Raw genomic sequence first — 21375 nt, 5'->3', positions numbered from 1 at the left:
GGTTCTGTCATCCCCATTTCAAATTTAAGAGAAATTTAAACATGATGCACACTCTAATGCTTGAACTAGCTAGGGTGTGACAGCCGGCCCACGGAAAGCCTGTTAACGGCATGTTCGCATATAGCCCATTTATAGCCCGCTAACTCAAGGCCCGTTATGGCCTATCCGAATTGGGCCCAGTAGCGTCATCTGGGTCGTCCAATATGATTCCAGCCCGTTGTAACTTCCGGCCCATGTATGGCCCATGATGTCTTTCGACCCATATGAGGCCCTTTGTAACTCTGGGCCCATTAAAGGCCCGTGGTGTAACTGGCCCATAATGAACAGTGTAACGCTTTACACCCATTAACGGCCCATTATTCCGTTGGGCCGTTTCCATCCCATGTTATCTTTTGGCCTTCTAAGGGCCCATTTATTCTTGGGCTCATTTCCAGCATTCGGTTACTTACGGTCCATTACTGGCATGTTCTGCTTGTGGGCCAAATTCAGCCTGTGGTTACAGTTGGCCCGTTTGTGGCCCGTTAACCCGTTGGGCTGTTTCCATAGTGTCATCAAATTTGGCCCATTAAAGACCCGTGACGCCTGTCAAATTAAGCCCATTATACATTTCGGCCTATTAACGGCCCGTTAGGGTTAGGCCATAAACATACGATTTCCACTCTAACCCGTTTACGGCCCATTTTGCGGACAGTAATTGGTCCACAAATAGTATGGCCCATGTTTAGCCAATGGATTATACGGCCCGTAGAAGGTCCATTGATTATATGGCCCGTCGAGGGCCCATGGATCCTATGGCCCGTAGGAGGCCTATGGTCACTATAGCAGATAACAGGACAATGGTTACAACGGTCCATATGTTGCCCATGGTTATTGTGGCCTAGTGCATCCACTGGGCATCCACTTAGCATCAAAGTTCACCACCAGTGCAAATATAGGGAATAAAGTAGCATATCACATAAACTGGTTGTCAAAGTTGGCGACCAGTGCAAATAAACGCCACAGCAAAACAAGTCCAGAACTGAAACCACTTCATAAGAGCTCAAGAAACAATATCCTGGGTACCCAACATGCTGGCAGGATGCTTAGCAAGCTTATTAACTTTCTATTGTTTGGCGCTTAAATCCTCCAGCACTTGTTGTTGCACTAGAAAGTATGCATCTAAATTCTGCAGGGACTTCCTCGGTGCTTCGGCTTCGTGTCGCAGCACATCTGATCGATGTCTTTCAACTTTAAGTTGAGACTCAAGAAGATGAACTAATTCAGGCAGGGAGTTCGAAGAGCTTGTGCCGGCAGTAGTGGCCAGTAACTCGAACACTACATCAATACAGGACTTTGGGGTTGTCTCACTGTCGTCAAAATAGTTTTTATTAGCTTTCTTGGAGACCAACAGGGATGTCTCACTATCTTGAACCTTATCTGCATTACTTCCTTTACCATTGAATAACGGGGTACTCTTCTCCAATATTTTGTCCGCATTCTAAAAGAGAAACAAGCAGACACATCACAGGTTTAACATGTTGTATATGAAACTCATTTTGGTAAATCAGTTCAGTAGTAAAGTGGACAGGATAAAAGCATGAAACAAACATATATCTGTGTACCATGGTCACTGTATGGTCTATACCATTCTAGTTTCTGTTGCAAAATCAAGATGAGACAATGTCCAAATAATACCTATTTAAGATAAAGCAGCATAGACAGAATATAAGTGTGGGAAACTACACAACAATAACAACACTTGTAATGTGCATGACATGAGAACATAATTGTTTATTCAATTGAAATTGAAATCAACATAGAGCAAGTTACAACAGCAAACTAGTTAAATAAACGGGTTTAAAGCATACCTGTTGCGCCATTGGAGTTTCAATTCCATCCCTCAAATTTGAAAATAGTTGGTATGCGTAAATACAGTGATGCAAGAGCAAAGGAGTATGAACCATAGCTACACAACCTGACCTGAGAACAATTCTTCTTCTGCTTTAAGCGTTGAGTTGGGGTTCAGAGTGGTGGTCCTTGTGCTTTGGGCACTATAGTTTGATGACCCACAAGTATAGGGGACCTATCATAGTCCTTTCAATAAGTAAGAGTGTCAAACCCAATGAGGAGCAGAAGGAAATGACAAGTGGTTTTCAGCAAGGTATTCTCTGCAAGCACTGAAATTATCGGTAACAGATAGTTTTTTGTTAAGATAGTTCGTAACAGGTAACAAGTAAATAAAGTAACTAAGGTGCAACAAGGTGGACCAATCCTTTTTGTAGCAAAGGAAAAGCCTGGACGAACTCTTATATAATGCAAAGCGCTCCCGAGGACACATGGGAATTGTTGTCAAGCTAGTTTTCATCATGCTCATATGATTCGCGTTCGTTACTTTAATAATTTGATATCTGGGTGGACCGGTGCTTGGGTGCTGCCCTTCCTTGGACAAGCCTCCCACTTATGATTAACCCCTCTCGCAAGCATTCGCAACTACGAAAGAAGAATTAAGGTAAACCTAACCATAGCATGAAACATATGGATCCATATCAGTCCCTTACGAAGAAACACATAAACTAGGGTTTAAGATTCTGTCACTCTAGCAACCCGTCATCTACTTATTACTTCCCAATGCCTTCCCCTATGCCCAAATAATGGTGAAGTGTCATGTAGTCGATGTTCACATAACACCACTAGAGGAGAGACAACATACATCTCATCAAAATATCGAACGAATACCAAATTCACATGATTACTTATAACAAGACTTCTCCCATGTCCTCAGGAACAAATGTAACTACTCACAAAACATATTAATGATAAATATCAGAGGAGTATTAATTATCATTAAAGATCTGAAAAATATAATCTTCCACCGGATAAACCAACTAGCATCAACTACAAGGAGTAATCAACACTACTAGCAACCCACAGGTACCAATCTTAGGTTTTGGGACCGAGATCGAATACAAGAGATGAACTACAGTTTGAGAGGAGATGGTGATGGTGAAGATGTTGATGGATATTGACCCCCTCTCGATGAGAGGATCAATGGTGATGACGATGGCGATGATTTCCCCTCCCGGAGGGATGTTTCCCCGGCAGAACAGCTCCGTTGGAGCCCTAGATTGGTTCTGCCCAGATTCCGCCTCAAGACGGCGGCGCTTCATCCCGAAAGCTTCCTTCTGATTTTTTCTAGGTCAAAACACACTATATAGCCAAAGATGGGCACTAGAGGCCTGCCAGAGGGCCCACAAGGTCGGGGGGTGCCTAGGTCAAAACACACCATATATATCCACTTGGATGTAGGTTTTCATAAAATATTATTGTTGATATTACCCTTGAGGTAAAAGGTTGGGAGGCAAAACTATAAGCCCCTATCTTTCTCTATGTCCGATTGAAGCCTTGAACCCATAAGTATCGCATGAGTGTTAGCAATTGTGAAAGGTTAAATTATAGTTGAGTATGTGGACTTGCTGAAAAGCTCTTATATCAACTTTTTCCGATGTTATGATAAATTGCAATTGCTTCAATGACTGAGATCATAGTTTGTTAGTTTTCAGTGAAGTTTCTGATTCATACTTTACTTTGTGAATGAATTTTTACTTTGGCATAAGAAATTATATGACAATATATGTTGTTGTTCTAAAGATGATCATGACGCCCTCATGTCTGTATTTTATTTTATTGACACCTCTATCTCTAAACATGTGGACATATTTTTCGATATCGGCTTTCCCTTGAGGAAAAGCGAGGTCTAAGCTTGGGGGAGTTGATACGTCCATTTTGCATCAGGCTTTTATATTGATATTTATTGCATTATGGGTTGTTAGTACGCATTATATCATAATACTTATGCCTATTCTCTCTTATTTTATAAGGTTTACATGAAGACGGAGAATGATCGGCAGCTGGAATTCTGGACTGGAAAAGGAGCAAATATTAGAGACCTATTCTGCACAACTCCAAAAGTCCTGAAACTTTACGGAGCATGTTTTTGGAATATATAAAAAATATTGGGCCAAGGAAGTACCATAGGGGGGGCACCATACGACCACAAGGGCTCATCTTTGGCTATATGGTGTGTTTTGACCTAGAAAAAATAATAAGGAAGCTTTCGGGATGAAGCGTCACCATCTCAAGGCGGAATCTGGGCAGAACCAATCTAGGGCTCCAACGGAGCTGTTCTGCCGGGGAAACATCCCTCCGAGAGGCGAAATCATCGCCATCGTCATCACCATTGATCCTCTCACCGAGAGGGGGTCAATCTCCATCAACATCTTCACCAGAACCATCTCCTCTCAAACCGTAGTTCATCTCTTGTATTCGATCTCGGTCCCAAAACCTAAGATTGGTACCTGTGGTTTGCTAGTAGTGTTGATTACTCCTTGTAGTTGATGCTAGTTGGTTTATCCGGCGGAAGATTATATTTTCAGATCCTTAATGATAATTAATACTCCTCTGATCTTGATCATTAATATGTTTTATGAGTAGTTACGTTTGTTCCTGAGGACATGGGAGAAGTCTTGTTATAAGTAATCATGTGAATTTGGTATTCGTTCGATATTTTGATGAGATGTATGTTGTCTCTTCTTTAGTGGTGTTATGTGAACGTCGACTACATGACACTTCACCATTATTTGGGCATAGGGGAAGGCATTGGGAAGTAATAAGTAGATGATGGGTTGCTAGAGTGACAGAAGCTTAAACCCTAGTTTATGCGTTTCTTCGTAAGGGGCTGATTTGGATCCATATGTTTCATGCTATGGTTAGGTTTACCTTAATTCTTCTTTCATAGTTGCGAATGCTTGCGAGAGGGGTTAATCATAAGTGGGAGGCTTATTCAAGGAAGGGCAGCACCCAAGAACCGGTCCACCCAAATATCAAAGTAACGAACGCGAATCATATGAGCATGATGAAAACTAGCTTAACAACAATTCCCATGTGCCCTCGGGAGCGCTTTGCACTATATAAGAGTTCGTCCGGGCTCGTCCTTTGCTACAAAAAGGATTGGGCCACCTTGTTGCACTTTAGTTACTTTATTTACTTGTTACCTGTTACGAACTATCTTAACAATCCCGCAAAAAAATGAACTATCTTAACAAAAAACTATCTGTTACCGATAATTTCAGTGCTTGCAGAGAATACCTTGCTGAAAACCACTTGTCATTTCCTTCTGCTCCTCGTTGGGTTTGACACTCTTACTTATTAAAAGGACTATGATAGATCCCCTATACTTGTAACATCCAAAAATTCTAAATTTTGGAATGTTATAATAAATAGATAGATAGATTGATTGATTGATTGTTGTGTGATTGATTGAGTGAAATTTGAAACTTTTTGAAAGTTAAATGAGAGGGAATAAAACGACTTTCCCAAACTTTCATTTTGCATTTATGATCTCCGGGAATTCAAATTCTTTTCACCACGAAACCCTGGAGAGAAGATGACATGACTTCTTCCATTTATTTAAATGACAAGGGGTGTTGAAAATATTTGAATTTCATTTGAGAATATTTCCAATTCTGATAATTTATGCAACTCAATGATTTTCACGAGCGAAGATAAAATGACTTCTTCAAGTTATATGAAATATGAGTTGGGAGTTTCAAAGGATCAATTTCAAAGTCCTTTTGGAATTAATTTTCAATTTGGATTTATTTGAGTTTTATTCAAATTATTTTTCTCCAAAAATAAAATATATGGAAAATAGGGTAACATGATTCCCTAATTAGAAAATTGGAGAAAAATTAATTTGAAATCATTTTGGTATTTTTAGAATGAATTTTGTTGGATTTTAATAGACCAGTAGCACTCTTTGATTTATCTGAATTTGTGTGGATTTTATTTGAAGTTATAAAAATGTTCATGTCGTAGAGAATCTTTTTCTAAATTTTTTGATATATTATATGCCTATATAATATTTTTATTTTTGCCGTTATTATTTTATTTGTCTGGAAATGTTTTTTTTTACTTTCCCCGACTGGGCCGGCCCAGCATCTCGCCAGGCTGCGGCCCAGCTCCCCACCGCCGTCCCTGTCGTCTCCACGGGGACTCCTCCCTCGAAGTCCGCCGCGCCGCCACCTCCTCTGGCCCCTCGCCCACGCCACGCGCCCCCTCCCTTCCTTAAAAAGCGGCCCCGGGCCCCGCCTCTCTCTCTGCCGCATCGCGCCACCCCTCCCGCAGATCACCGCCGCTGCCGCAAGCGAGCCGCCCCACCGCCTAGTGCATCGCCGCCGTCTGCTGCTGCCCGCGCCGCTCCGTCATCGCCGCACCGAGCCGCGCCGCCGCCTTCTCGCCTCGCCGCTGCCGCGCTCCACCGCCCGCAGCCACCACCGCCGCGCAACCGCCTCGCCGGAGCCCGTCGATCCAAACCGCCGCCGCCGCCGGTTTTCTCACCAAAAACCGCCCGATCTCCGCCGACCGGTATAAACCGTTGGTTTTTTTCTAGTTTTCTCAATTTAGCTCGGTTTATTAGGTTAGGTCGGTTTTCTTTTTAGTTAGGTTTATTCAATGGACGTTCATTAGTTAGGCTTATCTAGCGAACGATTTCGTTCGGTAGTGTTCGGTAGCGAACGTTCGCTATTTAGATTTTTTTCTTTTTTCTGTTTATTTACGTCAGGGACCTATTCATGATAAATTTTCTTCATAGATTAGTCCCGGTACTTCAAACGGCTACAACTTTTTACTCGGTTGTCCAAATCCAACGAAACCAACGCCCACGTCTTCGTTATGATCTCGTCTATCCAGGTAAACAAATTAAACATGTTTTTGAAAAGTTTAAAATTTGAATTAGATCAGATTTGTATTCAAACTTTGTTTGATCATAACTTGAGTTTCGTAGCTCCGTTTGAGTTGATTCTTTTCGCAAATCGAAGCTCTTGACCTAAACTTTCTGATAAGGCCAAATTCATATAATTTTCTTACTGTTAGAAATTGTTTTATGTGCAAGAGTTATTTTCTTGGTTTTGATGTTTTCCGAATTGTCTTCTTCGATCTTTCTGATCTTTTGAGTGATTGCTTATGTGTGGTTACTATTGCTTGCTTACGATAGATTTGACCAGAGTGTGACGAGTAGAACTATCAAGAGTTATGAGTGTGAATCATCTTCATCAACATTGCAGGCAAGTTCACACTTTGATCATACCTCTTTCATACCCAGTTTTATTGCATTAGATCAAACCTCCAACATTGCATGATTAGGATCTAATTAAATTGTGGGATGGGAAGTAGATGAGGTAGAACCTATTACCTGTTTATTATCAAACCCTTGGGAGTTACTATTACGTTATGCTTACATTGCCATGCTATGCTCGTAGACGTGGATTGGGTTTTGAGAGTATTCATGACAGATGTGAGATTGTTAATTAATGGTTTACTTAAAGTGGCAATTTAAACACACATCTGGGTAGATTGAGGTACCTGGGTATTCCAGGATTGCCTGTCTAGGCACCTGGATAGACCAGGATTGCCTGTTTTTTTAAGGACCGCCACCCAGGCTCAAAGGGATCATGAGATTTTTCATACTAGAAACTTCCGTGTGCAGCCACAAGCTATTATGGGCTCTAGCATAGTTGATTAAGTCGTGTGAACTCTTACAGGGTAGACTAGCAGATGTAGGGGAAAGTAGGTGTAACGGTCTATCCATCGTAAGGTGCTAGCGCTTCTGAAAGACTATGTATCGGTCATCCGTCTTCTCAAACACCATGTAGTGCGAGAAACCAAACGGAGGCGATCGAGTCTTGTGGGGAAAAGTGCGCAAACCTCTGCAGAGTGTATAAACTAATCATGATTAGCCGTGTCCCCGGTTATGGACATCTTGAGTATCTAGTACCTGGATTATCATGTGAATCTCATCATGTTACTTTAAATTAATTTTGTTGGGTTTAATGATGTTACTTAATTGGGATTGAGAATGCTGTCAACCATTCTCAATGTTCAACAACCACCATGATAGTTAAATAAAATTTATTCCTTTGCAGTAGGGAAAAATTGGCTTTTCGCAAAAACATATAACCATAGAGCTTTTCCACCAGCCATATATGCATGTAGTGATAACCATTGTTCATCATTCTCTATGGTGTGAATTTGCCAGTACATTCAATGTACTGACCCTCTGTGGCTGCAGCGTCTCATGTTGCAGGATTTCTTACGACGAGTAAGTGATACGTTAGGGTTATGATTTCTACACTCAACTTTGCCGTTGGTGTTGATGGGAATCCACAACCTTGTTGCTTCCGCTGTTTGGATTGAGGTTATAGTATTTATGTTACTTTACACATGTGATTTACCTCTGTTATAAATCCTCGAGTACTGTGTGTGTCAGCATACCGATCCAGGGATGACACTTAAGCACAGAGACTTGATCCATTCGGGTCGAGTCGCTACAAGATGGTATCAGAGCACATGTTGACTATAGGACGTGACCCTAGAAATTGGCAAGCCCATAGCAAAGATTTTTCTCTACAACTTTCCCTTTCAAAAAGATCTTTTACCTCTCTTCTCTTCTGAGCTTATTCAAAAATTCCCTTTAGTGAGACCATACCCCTTTCCCCTTTTGACCACACGAAGATTTGACTGATGAGACCACTCCAAGAAGTACAAGATATCAGACAACTAAGACCACTTCGGAATGAAGAGTATTTTCCGTGCATCTGAATAATGGAAACTACAACGGTTGAAGACCGAAGACAAGTAGAATTTGAAGGCTCTGAAGAATTCCCAGATTTTTTTGACCTAGGAAGGCTACCCTTATGGAACTTGGTAGACTATGGAAGTTGTCAATACCCGAGATCAAGGTGTATTGGAGAAATAATGAAACAAGGAGCATGAGAACTCGTTGTCAAAGAAAACCCTAAGGAAGGAGATATCCACTATGGAGAGATAGCTCATGGAAATGACAAGAGCAGAAACACAGTTATCCATGATGTTATCGCCCGCTTATGCTATTGTCACCGTGCTGAGTTAAGCATGCATATGCATGGAAGGATTGGATGGTAGAAGGCTGATGGAGCATCTATCAGCAAGAGGTGAAGTTTTAACCTTAGCTAGTGTATCACCAGGATCTGGAGTGTTACATCAAGAAGTTAAGATGGACCTACAAGAAGCAGTATTTTGACACGAAAGTATTTCATGAGGAACTCAGGACCCTGAAGATGAGGGTAGCCAAGCTGGAGGAGCAAAACCTCGAGAAACCGGAGATTCGTCAAGAACTAGACCATGGTTCATGCCAAGGATGTTGAAACCTAGAAGTTTGAAATACAACTCCGGAATATTAAAGGATGTCACGAGAGATTTCACGTCAACAGAGATGATCTGGCAAAAGAACTTGAGAAGACAAGCATGATCGGAAGAAGCCATTGGAGGCATGAACAAGGCTTGAAGAGTTTGGAGACATTGAAGATTTATTGACCTTTACAAGACCAAACCCCTGTTATATACCTACGTTAGATGCGACATTTGTGAGCTGTCATTTGTTTGATGCTTTTCCCGACAGCCACAAATAAAATCTGTCTTTTTAAAACCATTGTTTGTATTGTGTGTATCCCTCTCTATCTCTCTTATCTCACCCCAAACCCATGGACCCAATAGAGGACGAATGGAGCTGAACTCATGTTTTCCTGGACCGATAAGTTAATTTAAGACGGACCGATGGATTCAGAACATGGAGGATCACATGGAGAATAACCCTATAGTTGGAAATGATATGACCCAGCATGCTCTTTAGTGCTTTGAAAGAGGTGCTGCTACTTGGTGGAGGATGTACCAAACCATCAATGGATGGCAAAGAGTAACCACTTGGAAAGAATTTAAGTTGACTTTGCCAAAGTCTCGGTTTGTGTCTTAGGAGTTGAAGCCCTATGAAAATGATATGAAGAAGCATTGTGCATGCAAGCTTTTTGGAGAAATCGGACACAACCATACAGAACACAAGGATGAATGCTCTAATTGTGAAGGAAGTCACCCAGTTGAAGAATGCCCAACTAGGCAGATTACTTGTTTCTTGTGTGAAGGGACTACCCACTATCCTGCTCAGTGTCACATTTACCCCATGGTACAACGAACCATCCAGCAGAACAAAGAAGTAATGAAAGGAGCCCTCGTGGAAATTTTAGAAGAAGCTGTGATGAAGGAAGATGTTGGGGACACACCCAAAGAAGAACCAATTAAACCCTGCACCAAGTCATGCTATTCATGTGGAGAAGAAGGACACATCTCCCAGAATTGTATGAATGGGGATCTAGTAGAATTCCTGACGGAGGAAGTAGAATATGACCCACAAGAAATAGAAGCCCTTATTGGAACAGAAAAGTTCAGGAAGAGAAGCAGATTGGATTCCAGGAAGGACCTGAGTCATATCACCTGTTACAGGTGCAAGGAGTCAGGGCACTACCTCAACAATTGCCCAAAAAGGAAACCTCGAGACTAATCAAAAGTAATATGTTTTAGTTGTAATGGAGCAGGGCACTTTGCTAGAGAATGCCCCAAGGAGAAGGACTTGTGCTAGATAGTGAGTTGCAACAAAGGAAATGGAGTAGTAGAAGTGAGAACATTTTCTTTTATATTGAGGTGTTGAGTTGAGACATGTAATGGAAAAGCGAGAGATTGTAATCACTTGAGAATGAATAAAGTTAGCATCGTTGGTACTGATATGGATTTTATGAGTTGTTACTCTATGAAGAAGGATTTTGACCATTTTTGAGGATATTAGAAATATGGTCTATGGAAGTTTTGTGCATTTTAAGGGTGGTAGTACCCTGTAAGAACCGTTGACCCATGAAAAAGATAAGGATACTCCACTGAGTGGATTTCGAACAAAATAAATACGAGTTTTGTCTCAATATGTGCGATACCCCAAGAGTATGTGGGATGAAGTTGGAGACCGTCAGTTGTTTGGACCAAATGTGATCAAGGAGTCAGAAGAGAATGTTAAGTTGATTCAAGATAGACTGAAGGTAGCTCAGTCCAGGCAGAAGAGTTATGCAGACTCAAAAACTCAAGGAGGAAGGCTATGAAATTGGAGAAAGAGCATGTCTTCGTGTGCCCCTCTGCGAGGAGTTAAACGAATTGGAGTTAAGGGAAAGTTAGCCCCGAGATTTGCAGGACCATACCGACTCTTGGAGCGTATGGGAGAAGTGGCCAACAAGTTGGAGTCACCCGAAGGACTGTCAGGAGTTCAAGATGTGTTTCACGTTTCCCAGTTGAAGAAGTGCCATGCAGAGATGGCCAATATTCCCCTGTAAGGACGCTTGACCCTGGAAAGGATAATGATGTTCCACGAAGTGGAATATGGACTCCATAAGTATAAGTTTTTATCTCGGTATGTGGGATATCCCACGAGGATGAAGAGATAAATTACTATTGGACATAAAAGAGGTATGATGTCGGAAATATGGATCAATGGAAACTCCATGATGAGTCTGAGAAATCATGTCCTAGTTTGGTGCCAACAGAAGGAAGGAAGATAGTATAACTGGATGGATTTTAGTATACTAGGAAGCTGGAAGTTGGATGTTGGATTAGAGATCCGTTGCCCCGATGATGAGTTCAAGGTTTGCAAGTGATGAGATGGGCCATAACCCACAGGCCCCAGAACCTGCCAAGAAGCAAGCACACTCTTGCTAAAGGAAAAACCCTGGAAGGAGTTACGACTTTATCAATCGACGATTTTATAGGACTTTACGCAAAATCTGAGAGTGGTGAAGGAACGATAGATGTTTGTTTGGCTTGCAGAATCAATGGATTATTCCGAACGCAGTTCATGGACAAGAGAAATTCTGCAATGCTTGTGAGGATGACTGAGTGTTAGAATGCGAGCTTCGCTAAACCATATACAAGGTAATGATTTGGGTGCGGGATGGATTGATCACCATACCGACTTACTCTTATTATTCGCCTTGCTATGTGGGATGGTAAATCTGAGTGACTTACCTATAGTAAAGAGACGACAATCAAAACCCTGTTTAAACTTAGAATGGTGTAAGTATTTTTCCCTTGTACACGGCAGTTGTTGCCAACCGTAGGTTATACAGCGAGGTTCAACCCAGACCCATTTCCTGCAGGAGAAACCATAAATTGTTGACCATCATGAGATATCGATAGTTGTTTAGTTTTGGCGCCAGACCCGTCAGCTAAGAAGACCCAATCTCGGAATAACCTTACCAAGATGAAATGACAAAAGAATTGAGGAAAAGGTTATGCCACTACCGGAAGAGCCCGGATAAGGAATTATCCTGAAGATCCAAGAAGACCGACACTGTTAACAATAAAAATGGAGTATATGAGTTTAGATGGACCCGTAACCATGCTTCTAAGGGTGGTAGCACCCCAGACCCCGGAGACGATTGATGAAATTTTGAAGAGACCCCGAACCTAACCTATTTCTTGCTAGCCTCTCCGAATCTCGAGGACGAGATTCATTTTAAGGGTAGTAGGTTTGTAACATCCCAAAATTCTAAATTTTGGAATGTTATAATAAATATATAGATTGATTGATTGTTTGATTGTTGTGTGATTGATTGAGTGAAATGCGAAGCTTTTTGAAAGTTAAATGAGAGGGAATAAAAGGACTTTCCCAAACTTTCATTTTGCATTTATGATCTCCGGGAATTCAAATTCTTTTCACCATGAAACCCTAGAGAGAAGATGACATAAATTCTTCCATTTATTTAAATGACAAGGGGTGTTGAAAATATTTGAATTTCATTTGAGAATATTTCCAATTCTGAAACTTTATGCGACTCAATGATTTTCACGAGCGAAGATAAAATGACTTCTTCAAATTATATGAAATATGAGTTGGGAGTTTCAAAGGATCAATTTCAAAGTCCTTTTGGAATTAATTTTCAATTTGGATTTATTTGAGTTTTATTTAATTATTTTTCTCCAAAAATAAAATACATGGAAAATAGGGTAACATGATTCCCTACATTAGAAAATTGGAGAAAAATTAATTTGAAATCATTTTGGTATTTTTAGAATGATTTTTGTTGGATTTTAATAGACCAGTAGCACTCTTTGATTTATCTCAATTTGTGTGGATTTTATTTGAAGTTATAAAAATGTTCATGTCGTAGACAATCTTTTTCTCAAAATTTTGATATATTATATGCCTATATAATATTTTTATTTTTGCCGTTATTATTTTATTTGTCTGGAAATGTTTTTTTTTAACTTTCCCCGACTGGGCCGGCCCAACATCTCGCCAGGCTGCGGCCCAGCTCCCCACCGCCGTCCCTGCCGTCTCCGACGGGGACTCCTCCCTCGGAGTCCGCTGCGCCGCCGCCTCCTCTGGCCCCTCCCCTCCTTAAAAAGCGGCACCGGGCCCCGCCTCTCTCTCTCTGCCGCACCGCGCCGCCCCTCCCGCAGATCGCCGCCGCCGCCGCAAGCGAGCCACCCCACCGCCTAGCACATCGCAGCCCGCTGCTGCTGCCCGCGTCGCTCCGCCGTCGCCACACCGAGCCGCGCCGCCGCCTTCTCGCCTCGCCGCTACCGCGCTCCGCCGCCCGCAGCCACCACCGCCGTGCAACCGCCTCGCCGAAGCCCGCCGATCCAAACCGCCACCGCCGCCGGTTTTCTCACCAAAAACCGCTCGATCTCCGCCGACCGGTATAAACCGTTGGTTTTTTCTGGTTTTCTCAGTTTAGCTCGGTTTATTAGGTTAGATCGGTTTTCTTTTTAGTTAGGTTTATTCAATGGACGTTCATTAGTTAGGGTTCTCTAGCGAACGATTTCGTTCGGTAGTGTTCGGTAGAGAACGTTCGCTATTTAGATTTTTTTTCTTTTTTCTGTTTATTTACGTCAGGGACCTATTCGTGATAAATTTTCTTCATAGATTAGTCCCTGTACTTCAAACGGCTACAACTTTTTACTCAGTTGTCCAAATCCAACGAAACCAACGCCCACATCTTCGTTATGATCTCCTCTATCCAGATAAACAACTTAAACATGTTTTTGAAAAGTTTAAAATTTGAATTAGATCAGATTTGTATTCAAACTTCGTTTGATCATAACTTGAGTTTCGTAGCTCCGTTTGAGTTGATTCTTTTTGCAAATCAAAGCTCTTGACCTAAACTTTCTGATAAGGCCAAATTCATATAATTTTGGTACTGTTAGAAATTGTTTTATGTGCAAGAGTTATTTGCTTGGTTTTGATGTTTTCTGAATTGTCTTCTTCGATCTTTCTGATCTTTTGAGTGATTGCTTATGTGTGGTTACTATTGCTTGCTTACGATAGATTTGACCGGAGTGTGAAGAGTAGAACTATCAAGAGTTATGAGTGCGAATCATCTTCATCAACATTGCAGGCAAGTTCACACTTTGATCATACCTCTTTCATACCCAGTTTTTATTGCATTAGATCAAACCTCCAACATTGCATGATTAGGATCTAATTAAATTGTGGGATGGGAAGTAGAGGTAGAACCTATTACCTGTTTATTATCAAACCCTTGGGAGTTACTATTACGTTATGCTTACATTGCCATGCTATGCTCGTAGACGTGGATTGGGTTTTGAGAGTATTCATGACAGATGTGAGATTGTTAATTAATGGTTTACTTAAGGTGGCAACATAAACACACATCTGGTGGATTGAGGTACCTGGGTATTCCAGGATTGCCTCTCTAGGCACCTGGGTAGACCAGGATTGCCTGTTTTTTTTGGACTGCCACCCAGGCTCAAAGGGATCATGAGATTTTTCACACTAGAAACTTCCGTGTGCAGCCACAAGCTATTATGGTCTCTAGCATAGTTGATTAAGTCGTGCGAACTCTTATAGGGTAGACTAGCAGATGTAGGGGAAAGTAGGTGTAACGGTCTATCCATCGTAAGGTGCTAGCGCTTCTGAAAGACTATGTCTCGGTCATCCGTCTTCTCAAAAACCATGTAGTGCGAGAAACCAAACGGAGGCGATCGAGTCTTGTGGGGAAAAGTGCGCAAACCTCTATAGAGTGTATAAACTAATCATGATTAGTCGTGTCCCCGGTTATGGACATCTTGAGTATCTAGTACCTGGATTATCATGTGAATCTCATCATGTTACTTTAAATTAATTTTGTTGGGTTTAATGATGTTACTTAATTGGGATTGAGAATGCTGTCAACCATTCTCAATGTTCAACAACCACCATGATAGTTAAATAAAATTTATTCCTTTGCAGTAGGGAAAAATTGGCTTTTCGCAAAAACATATAACCATAGAGCTTTTCCACCAGCCATATATGCATGTAGTGATAACCATTGTTCATCATTCTCTATGGTGTGAATTTGCCAGTACATTCAATGTACTGACCCTCTGTGGCTGCAGCGTCTCATGTTGCAGGATTTCTTACGACGAGTAAGTGATACGTTAGGGTTATGATTTCTACACTCAACTTTGCCGTTGGTGTTGATGGGAATCCACAACCTTGTTACTTCCGCTGTTTGGATTGAGGTTATAGTATTTACGTTACTTTACACATGTGATTTACCTCTATAATAAATCCCCGAGTACTGTGTGTGTCAGCATACCGATCCAGGGATGACACTTAAGCACAGAGACTTAATCCATTCGGGTCGGGTCGCTACAATACTTGTGGGTCATCAAACTACAGTGCCCAAAGCACAAGGACCACGACTCTGAACCCCAACTCAACGCTTAAAGCAGAAGAAGAATTGTTCTCAGGTCAGGTTTTGTAGCTATGGCTCATACTCCTTTGCTTTTGCATCACTGTATTTACTCATACCAACTATTTTCAAATTTGAAGGATGGAATTGAAACTCCAATGGCGCAACAGGTACGTTTTAAACCCATTTCTTTAACTAGTTTGCTGTTGTAACTTGCTCTATGTTGATTTCAGTTTCAATTGAATAAACAATTATGTTCTCATGTCATGCACATTACAAGTGTTGTTATTGTTGTGTAGTTTCCCACACTTATATTCTGTCTATGCTGCTTTGTCTTAAACGGGTATTATTTGGACATTGTCTCATCTTGATTTGGCAACAGAAACTAGAATGGTATAGACCATACAGTGACCATGGTACACAAATATATGTTTGTTTCATGCTATTATCATGTCCACTTTACTACTGAACTGATTTACCAAAATGAGTTTCATATACAACATGGTAAACCTGTGATGTGTCTACTTGTTTCTCTTTTAGAATGCAGACAAAATATTGGAGAAGAGTACCCTGTTATTCAATGCTAAAGGAAGTAATGCAGATAAGGTTCAAGATAGTGATACATCCCTGTTGGTCTCCAAGAAAGCTGATAAAAACTATCTTGACGACAGTGAGACAACCCCAAAGTCCTGTATTGATGTAGTGTTCGAGTTACTGGCCACTACTGCTAGCACAAGCTCTTCGAACTCGCTGCCTGAATCAGTTCATCTTCTTGAGTCTCAACTTAAAGTTGAAAGACATCGATGTGCTGGTAAACGAAGCCGAAGGACTGAGGGAGTCCGTGCAGAATTCAGATGCATACTTTCTGGTGCAACAGCAAGTGCTGGAGGATTTAAGTGCCAGACAAGAGAAAGTTAATAAGCTTGCTAAGCATCTTGCCAGCATGTTGGGTACCCAGGATATTGTTTCTTGAGCTCTTCTAAAGTGGTTTCAATTCTGGACTTGTTTTGCTGCGACATTTATTTGCACTGGTCGCCAACTTTGACAACCAGTTTATGTGATATGCTACTTTATTCCCTATATTTGCACTGGTGGCGAACTTTGATGCCCAGTGGATGTAATATGTGTAATAGCCATAATAGCCTAGCGTTAGTGTTTTGCTTATTTATTTCCTTATTGTCTTGTTTAGTTGTTTGCCTGTAGTCAATGCAGTTCTTTTTCCGTGTTTTTCTAGTGGCCACAATAACCTATTTTTTTATAACTAGGCCACAATAACCATGGGCAACATACGGACCGTTGTAACCATGGTCCTGCTATCTGCTATAGTGACCATGGGCCTCCTACGGGCCATAGGATCCATGGGCCCTTGACGGGCCGTATAATCAATGGGCCTTCTACGGGTCGTATGATCCATTGGCTAAACATGGGCCATACTATTCATTGACCAATTACTGTCCGCAAAATGGGACGTAAACGGGTTAGAGTGGAAATCGTATGTTTATGGCCTGACCATAACGGGCCGTTAATAGGCCGAAATGTATAATGGGCTTAATTTGACAGGCGCCATGGGTATTTAATGGGCCAAATTTGATGACGCTATGAAAACAGCCCAAACGGGTTAACGGGCTACAAACGGGCCAACTATAACCACAGGCTGAATTTGGCCCACAAGCAAAACATGCCAGTAATGGACCGTAAGTAACCGAATGCTGGAAATGAGCCCAAGAATAAATGAGCCCTTAGAAGGCCAAAACGTAACATGGGCTGGAAACGGCCCAACGGAATAATGGGTCGTTAATGGGTGTAAAGCGTTACACTGTTCATTATGGGCCACTTACACCACGGGCCTTTAATGGGCCCAGAGTTACAAAGGGCCTCATATGGGTCGAAAGACATCATGGGCCATACATGGGCCGGAAGTTACAACCGGCTGGAATCATATTGGACGACCCAGATGACGTTACTGGGCCCAATTCGGATAGGCCATAACGGGCCTTGAGTTAGCGGGCTGTAAATGGGCTATATGCGAACAGGCCGTTAACAGGCTTTCCATGGGCCGACCCGCTACCTTCTGACCAAGTCAAACGGGCCGGCCTTTTCACCTGAATGGGCCTCTGTTTGGCCATGCCACATGTCGACGTATCATAGGCGCCTCCTGTCCAATGAGTGGATGACATCTGTCCCAACGGTGAGCCGACACATGGTTCCTCTGGCAATTGAGAATTTTACACGTGGAAAATCCCCATTGGTCCGGGCTGTTAACGGGTTATCAGATCCAAATCGGAACCCGATAGCTTAACGACGATCCGTTACGGTGGATGCCACGTGTCAGTTACCCTTGACGAAAGCGCTTCCATGACGCGCCATTTTATCGTCATGGAAGTGGACACTTCCGTGATGATAATTTTGGCATTGTCATGGAACACTTCTACGACATCACATGTATGACTATCTTGATTCTGTCATAAAATCGTCATGGATGTACATGTATGACAGAAAACGTGACCTACCGTGACAAACACGTATCATCACAGAAGTGTTCTTTTTGTAGTGGAGGGATTACAATGGTATATGATGTTGCTACAGAGAGTTATCCTATTTGAAGATAGATGATCAAGAGGAACCCTAGACTAGAGGTCCTAGGGTTTACATGTTGGATGCGATCTGGGGCCCCGCTGCCCTCTAGTCTTGGGCATCAATAAGGTCATCAGGCCTCCTAGGGTTAGCGCCACACTGTGGGCCCATTGGCCCCCTTGTAGTCAATGAGGCTGGGCTCCTTGGCATTAGCCACCCCTAGTATAGGACCCTGTCACCTGGTATTCATTGTTCCGTCAGAAGTGGAACCTATTCATAGCCTAGACTGCTGCCCAAGCCATCGAGAAAGAAACTTGTGACCCAACTGACCCAACAAAAGAACCACCCAAGAAGGTTAGAAGAGGGTTTCAGGGAAAGAAATAGGGGGGAGGGTGAAGTGAGAAGGTGTGGTGGTCAAGATGACAGAGTGGTTTGAGGACATCTTGTCCAAGGAGGAGGCATACGTCAAGCGCTCTGACATCAAGGAGGAGAAGAAGGCGAAGAGGTTCAAACTGTTGATGGAGGCGGTCGAGAAGAAGCTAGCGCTCGAAGAGAAGATGGCCTCAAAGAGAAGAAGGCCATGCTCGAGGAGAGGAAGGCGATGCTCGAAGAATAGAAGGTGAAGATCGCAACCGGTGCGGAGGAAGCCAAGATGCTGTCCTCGAAAGTGGAGTATTTGGACGCCGACACAAGAATGATCGTGCAAGCCATCTGCTTCAAGATGCTGCATCGACAGAAAGTTGAGTTGGAGGCAGCGGGTAAGGAGTAGGAGGAGGCGGCGTCGAAGGAGGCGAAGGCGAAGGTTGCATACCCGATGGCGACGACAGCTTGAGCGCGGAGGAGGCTCGGATTGCCGGTCCACCAGGGCACCAGACTTATATTCTTTTCTGGTCGGACATGTCAAAACTTAAAGTATACTTGCCTCTTTTCGGTTGTGATCGGGCATGTGAACCGACACTGGCGTGATCCGGCGCGCGCTATGAATCGGACTTTTATTTGAATTTGAAATTGCACTTTGTTGATTGACATATGCATGATAGCATTGGATGGCTGCCTCCTGCACTCGTGTCTGCGAACCGACCCCCCTGTCCACGGACAAATGCGGGAGGGAATTTGTGGGCCAACGTGGGAGATGCCCTTTTTTTGAACTCAAAGATGCCCTTATACCTACAAAACCAAATATATATACTCCCTCCGTTCATAAATATAAGTCTTTTTTAGATATTCTAATACAAATTATATACGAATGTATGTAGACATATTTTAGAATGTAGATCCACTCATTTTACTCCGAATGTAGTCCCTATTGAAATATCTAAAATTACTTATATTTAGAAACAGAGGAAGTACAATATGAAAGAGACCTATCTGATGATGTGTATTTAGTATTCTAAATGTAAATGTTTTTCTCAACAACCATTAGTCAAAGTTTGTAAATTTTGACCTTTCTAAAATTCTATAGGCACTATATTATACTCCTTTGAACTAATACCACGACAAGTAATTTGGAATGAAGAGAGTAGAACATAGTTTTGACATTCAAACTTCATCGGTCAGAAGGGCAATCAAAACCCCTAAAAAAGGCAATCAAAATGACCTTGGCCGAGCGCTCAAGAACGGAGGAAATGTGCTCCTCAAATACATGGGGGCCCTCATAAGTGGCACACGTAAGGTACAAGCATATGACAACTTCGAACATTTTTAACAGTAAGTTTAGTGACACGAGGATGACAACTTTAGTTGTCAAACATGACAACTTTCGTGGGTCAATTTATTTCTAATAGAAACTTGCCGTATGTCACTGAAAATTGTCATCGTTACGTGACTGAAATTTTCATCAAAAACATCAAAACCAAAATACCATACATCTCACATGTGACACTCATCGTTTAGGATGATTTAACTCTGACCTGCAAAGGCCGCAGCCGTGACGGCTACGCGAGCCAAACCCGGACGCCTCCCCGGCAACCACATGGACCGCACGGCGCTCCGGACGTCCACCTGCCTACCAACCGCAGCCCGCGTCTCACTCGCCGCTATACCGCCTGCCACCATCACATCGCACCCACACCGACCCGGCACGCCCTTTTCCCCGTCAGACGCCAGCAAGCTGCTTGCTTTGCTTCGGTTAGCTCGCTGCGCGGCGCCGCTCTCGGCTCCCCCGCGGCCAGGCTGCTCGGATGGCGGGGCGGCCGGGGTACGTCACGCTGCCGATAATCTCGGTGTTCGCCGCGATCGGGTACGTCTACTACACCGCGGTGTTCCTCGCGATCCCCGCGTGGCTGGGGCTCGCCACGGCGGCGGGGGTCGCCAACGTCGCGGCCTACACCGCGCTCGCGCTCGCCTGCGTCGCCGCCTACGGCCTCGTCGTCACGCGCGACCCGGGCCGCGTGCCGCCCGCCTTCGTGCCCGACGTCGAGGACACGGAGACCCCCCTCCATGAGATCAAGCGCAAGGTATGACCGGCCGCCAGCCTCCCTCTTCCCGCACCGGCACCACACCCAGATCCCGCTTCGAAGATGGGATCTCTCCGGTGGCTCCTGTGTCCCGGTTGCCGAATTAGGCCTCAGACATTTGGGGTCTTGGATTTAGATGTGGTAGAACATTACCTGGAAGCAAGATTCAGTGAGCTGGTTATTCCGTCTGTGGGGTTTGGATCTTTGAAGCGGAAGGCTGCTTTGCCATTTTTAGCTCAATCAGTCAATCTTGGCAATATCTCAGTGGGAGGTGGACTGGTGGATGTCCAAGTCCAAGATGGGTCTGACGAGTGTCCTGCTCTGTATCCTTGCACACTGACACACTGTACTTAGTGACGGTTGCAGGATTTCAGGATGGAGTACTTTGCAACCTAAAACAAGGAAGTCCACAAAACAGAAAATGAAAGTACAAACTGTTTACACGATGCCATATAGTTTATAAGAAAAAAAAATAGTAATCAATAAAAACTACAATTTGACATGGCAAGCAAGATATGATGGCATGGTGTCACCACTCACCATCTTTAACTTGCACAAAGAATTCATAGTGACCAAATGTAACACATCAGTGTTTATATCATTAAACCCCTGTTCTGTTTTTAGCTTATCTATCACACAGTTTATTACTCCGTATAACATACTCTGTTCACAAATGTAGGACATTTTGGTAGTTCAATTTAAACTGCCAAAATGTCATACATTAGTGAACAGAGGGTTTAAGTCTTCAGCTCTAAGAGCGTCTC

At 42.9% G+C, this 21375-nt stretch overlaps 1 protein-coding gene across 1 annotated transcript in view; it reads left to right on the top strand.

Annotated features, from left to right (window-relative positions):
- The first annotated feature begins 20214 nt into the window (after positions 1-20214).
- The window catches only part of LOC119269561 (probable protein S-acyltransferase 16), a 6173-nt gene continuing 5012 nt past the window's right edge, over positions 20215-21375 (top strand). Inside the window, exon 1 of the mRNA XM_037551417.1 lies at positions 20215-20611. Coding sequence (XP_037407314.1) covers positions 20336-20611 — 276 coding nt within the window. The 5' untranslated portion in view covers positions 20215-20335. The remainder of the gene's footprint in view (positions 20612-21375) is intronic.

The sequence above is a fragment of the Triticum dicoccoides genome, chromosome 3A (assembly GCF_002162155.2).
Source record: "Triticum dicoccoides isolate Atlit2015 ecotype Zavitan chromosome 3A, WEW_v2.0, whole genome shotgun sequence".
NCBI classification, from domain to species: domain Eukaryota; kingdom Viridiplantae; phylum Streptophyta; class Magnoliopsida; order Poales; family Poaceae; genus Triticum; species Triticum dicoccoides.
This window is presented reverse-complemented; position numbering and strand designations above follow the sequence as displayed.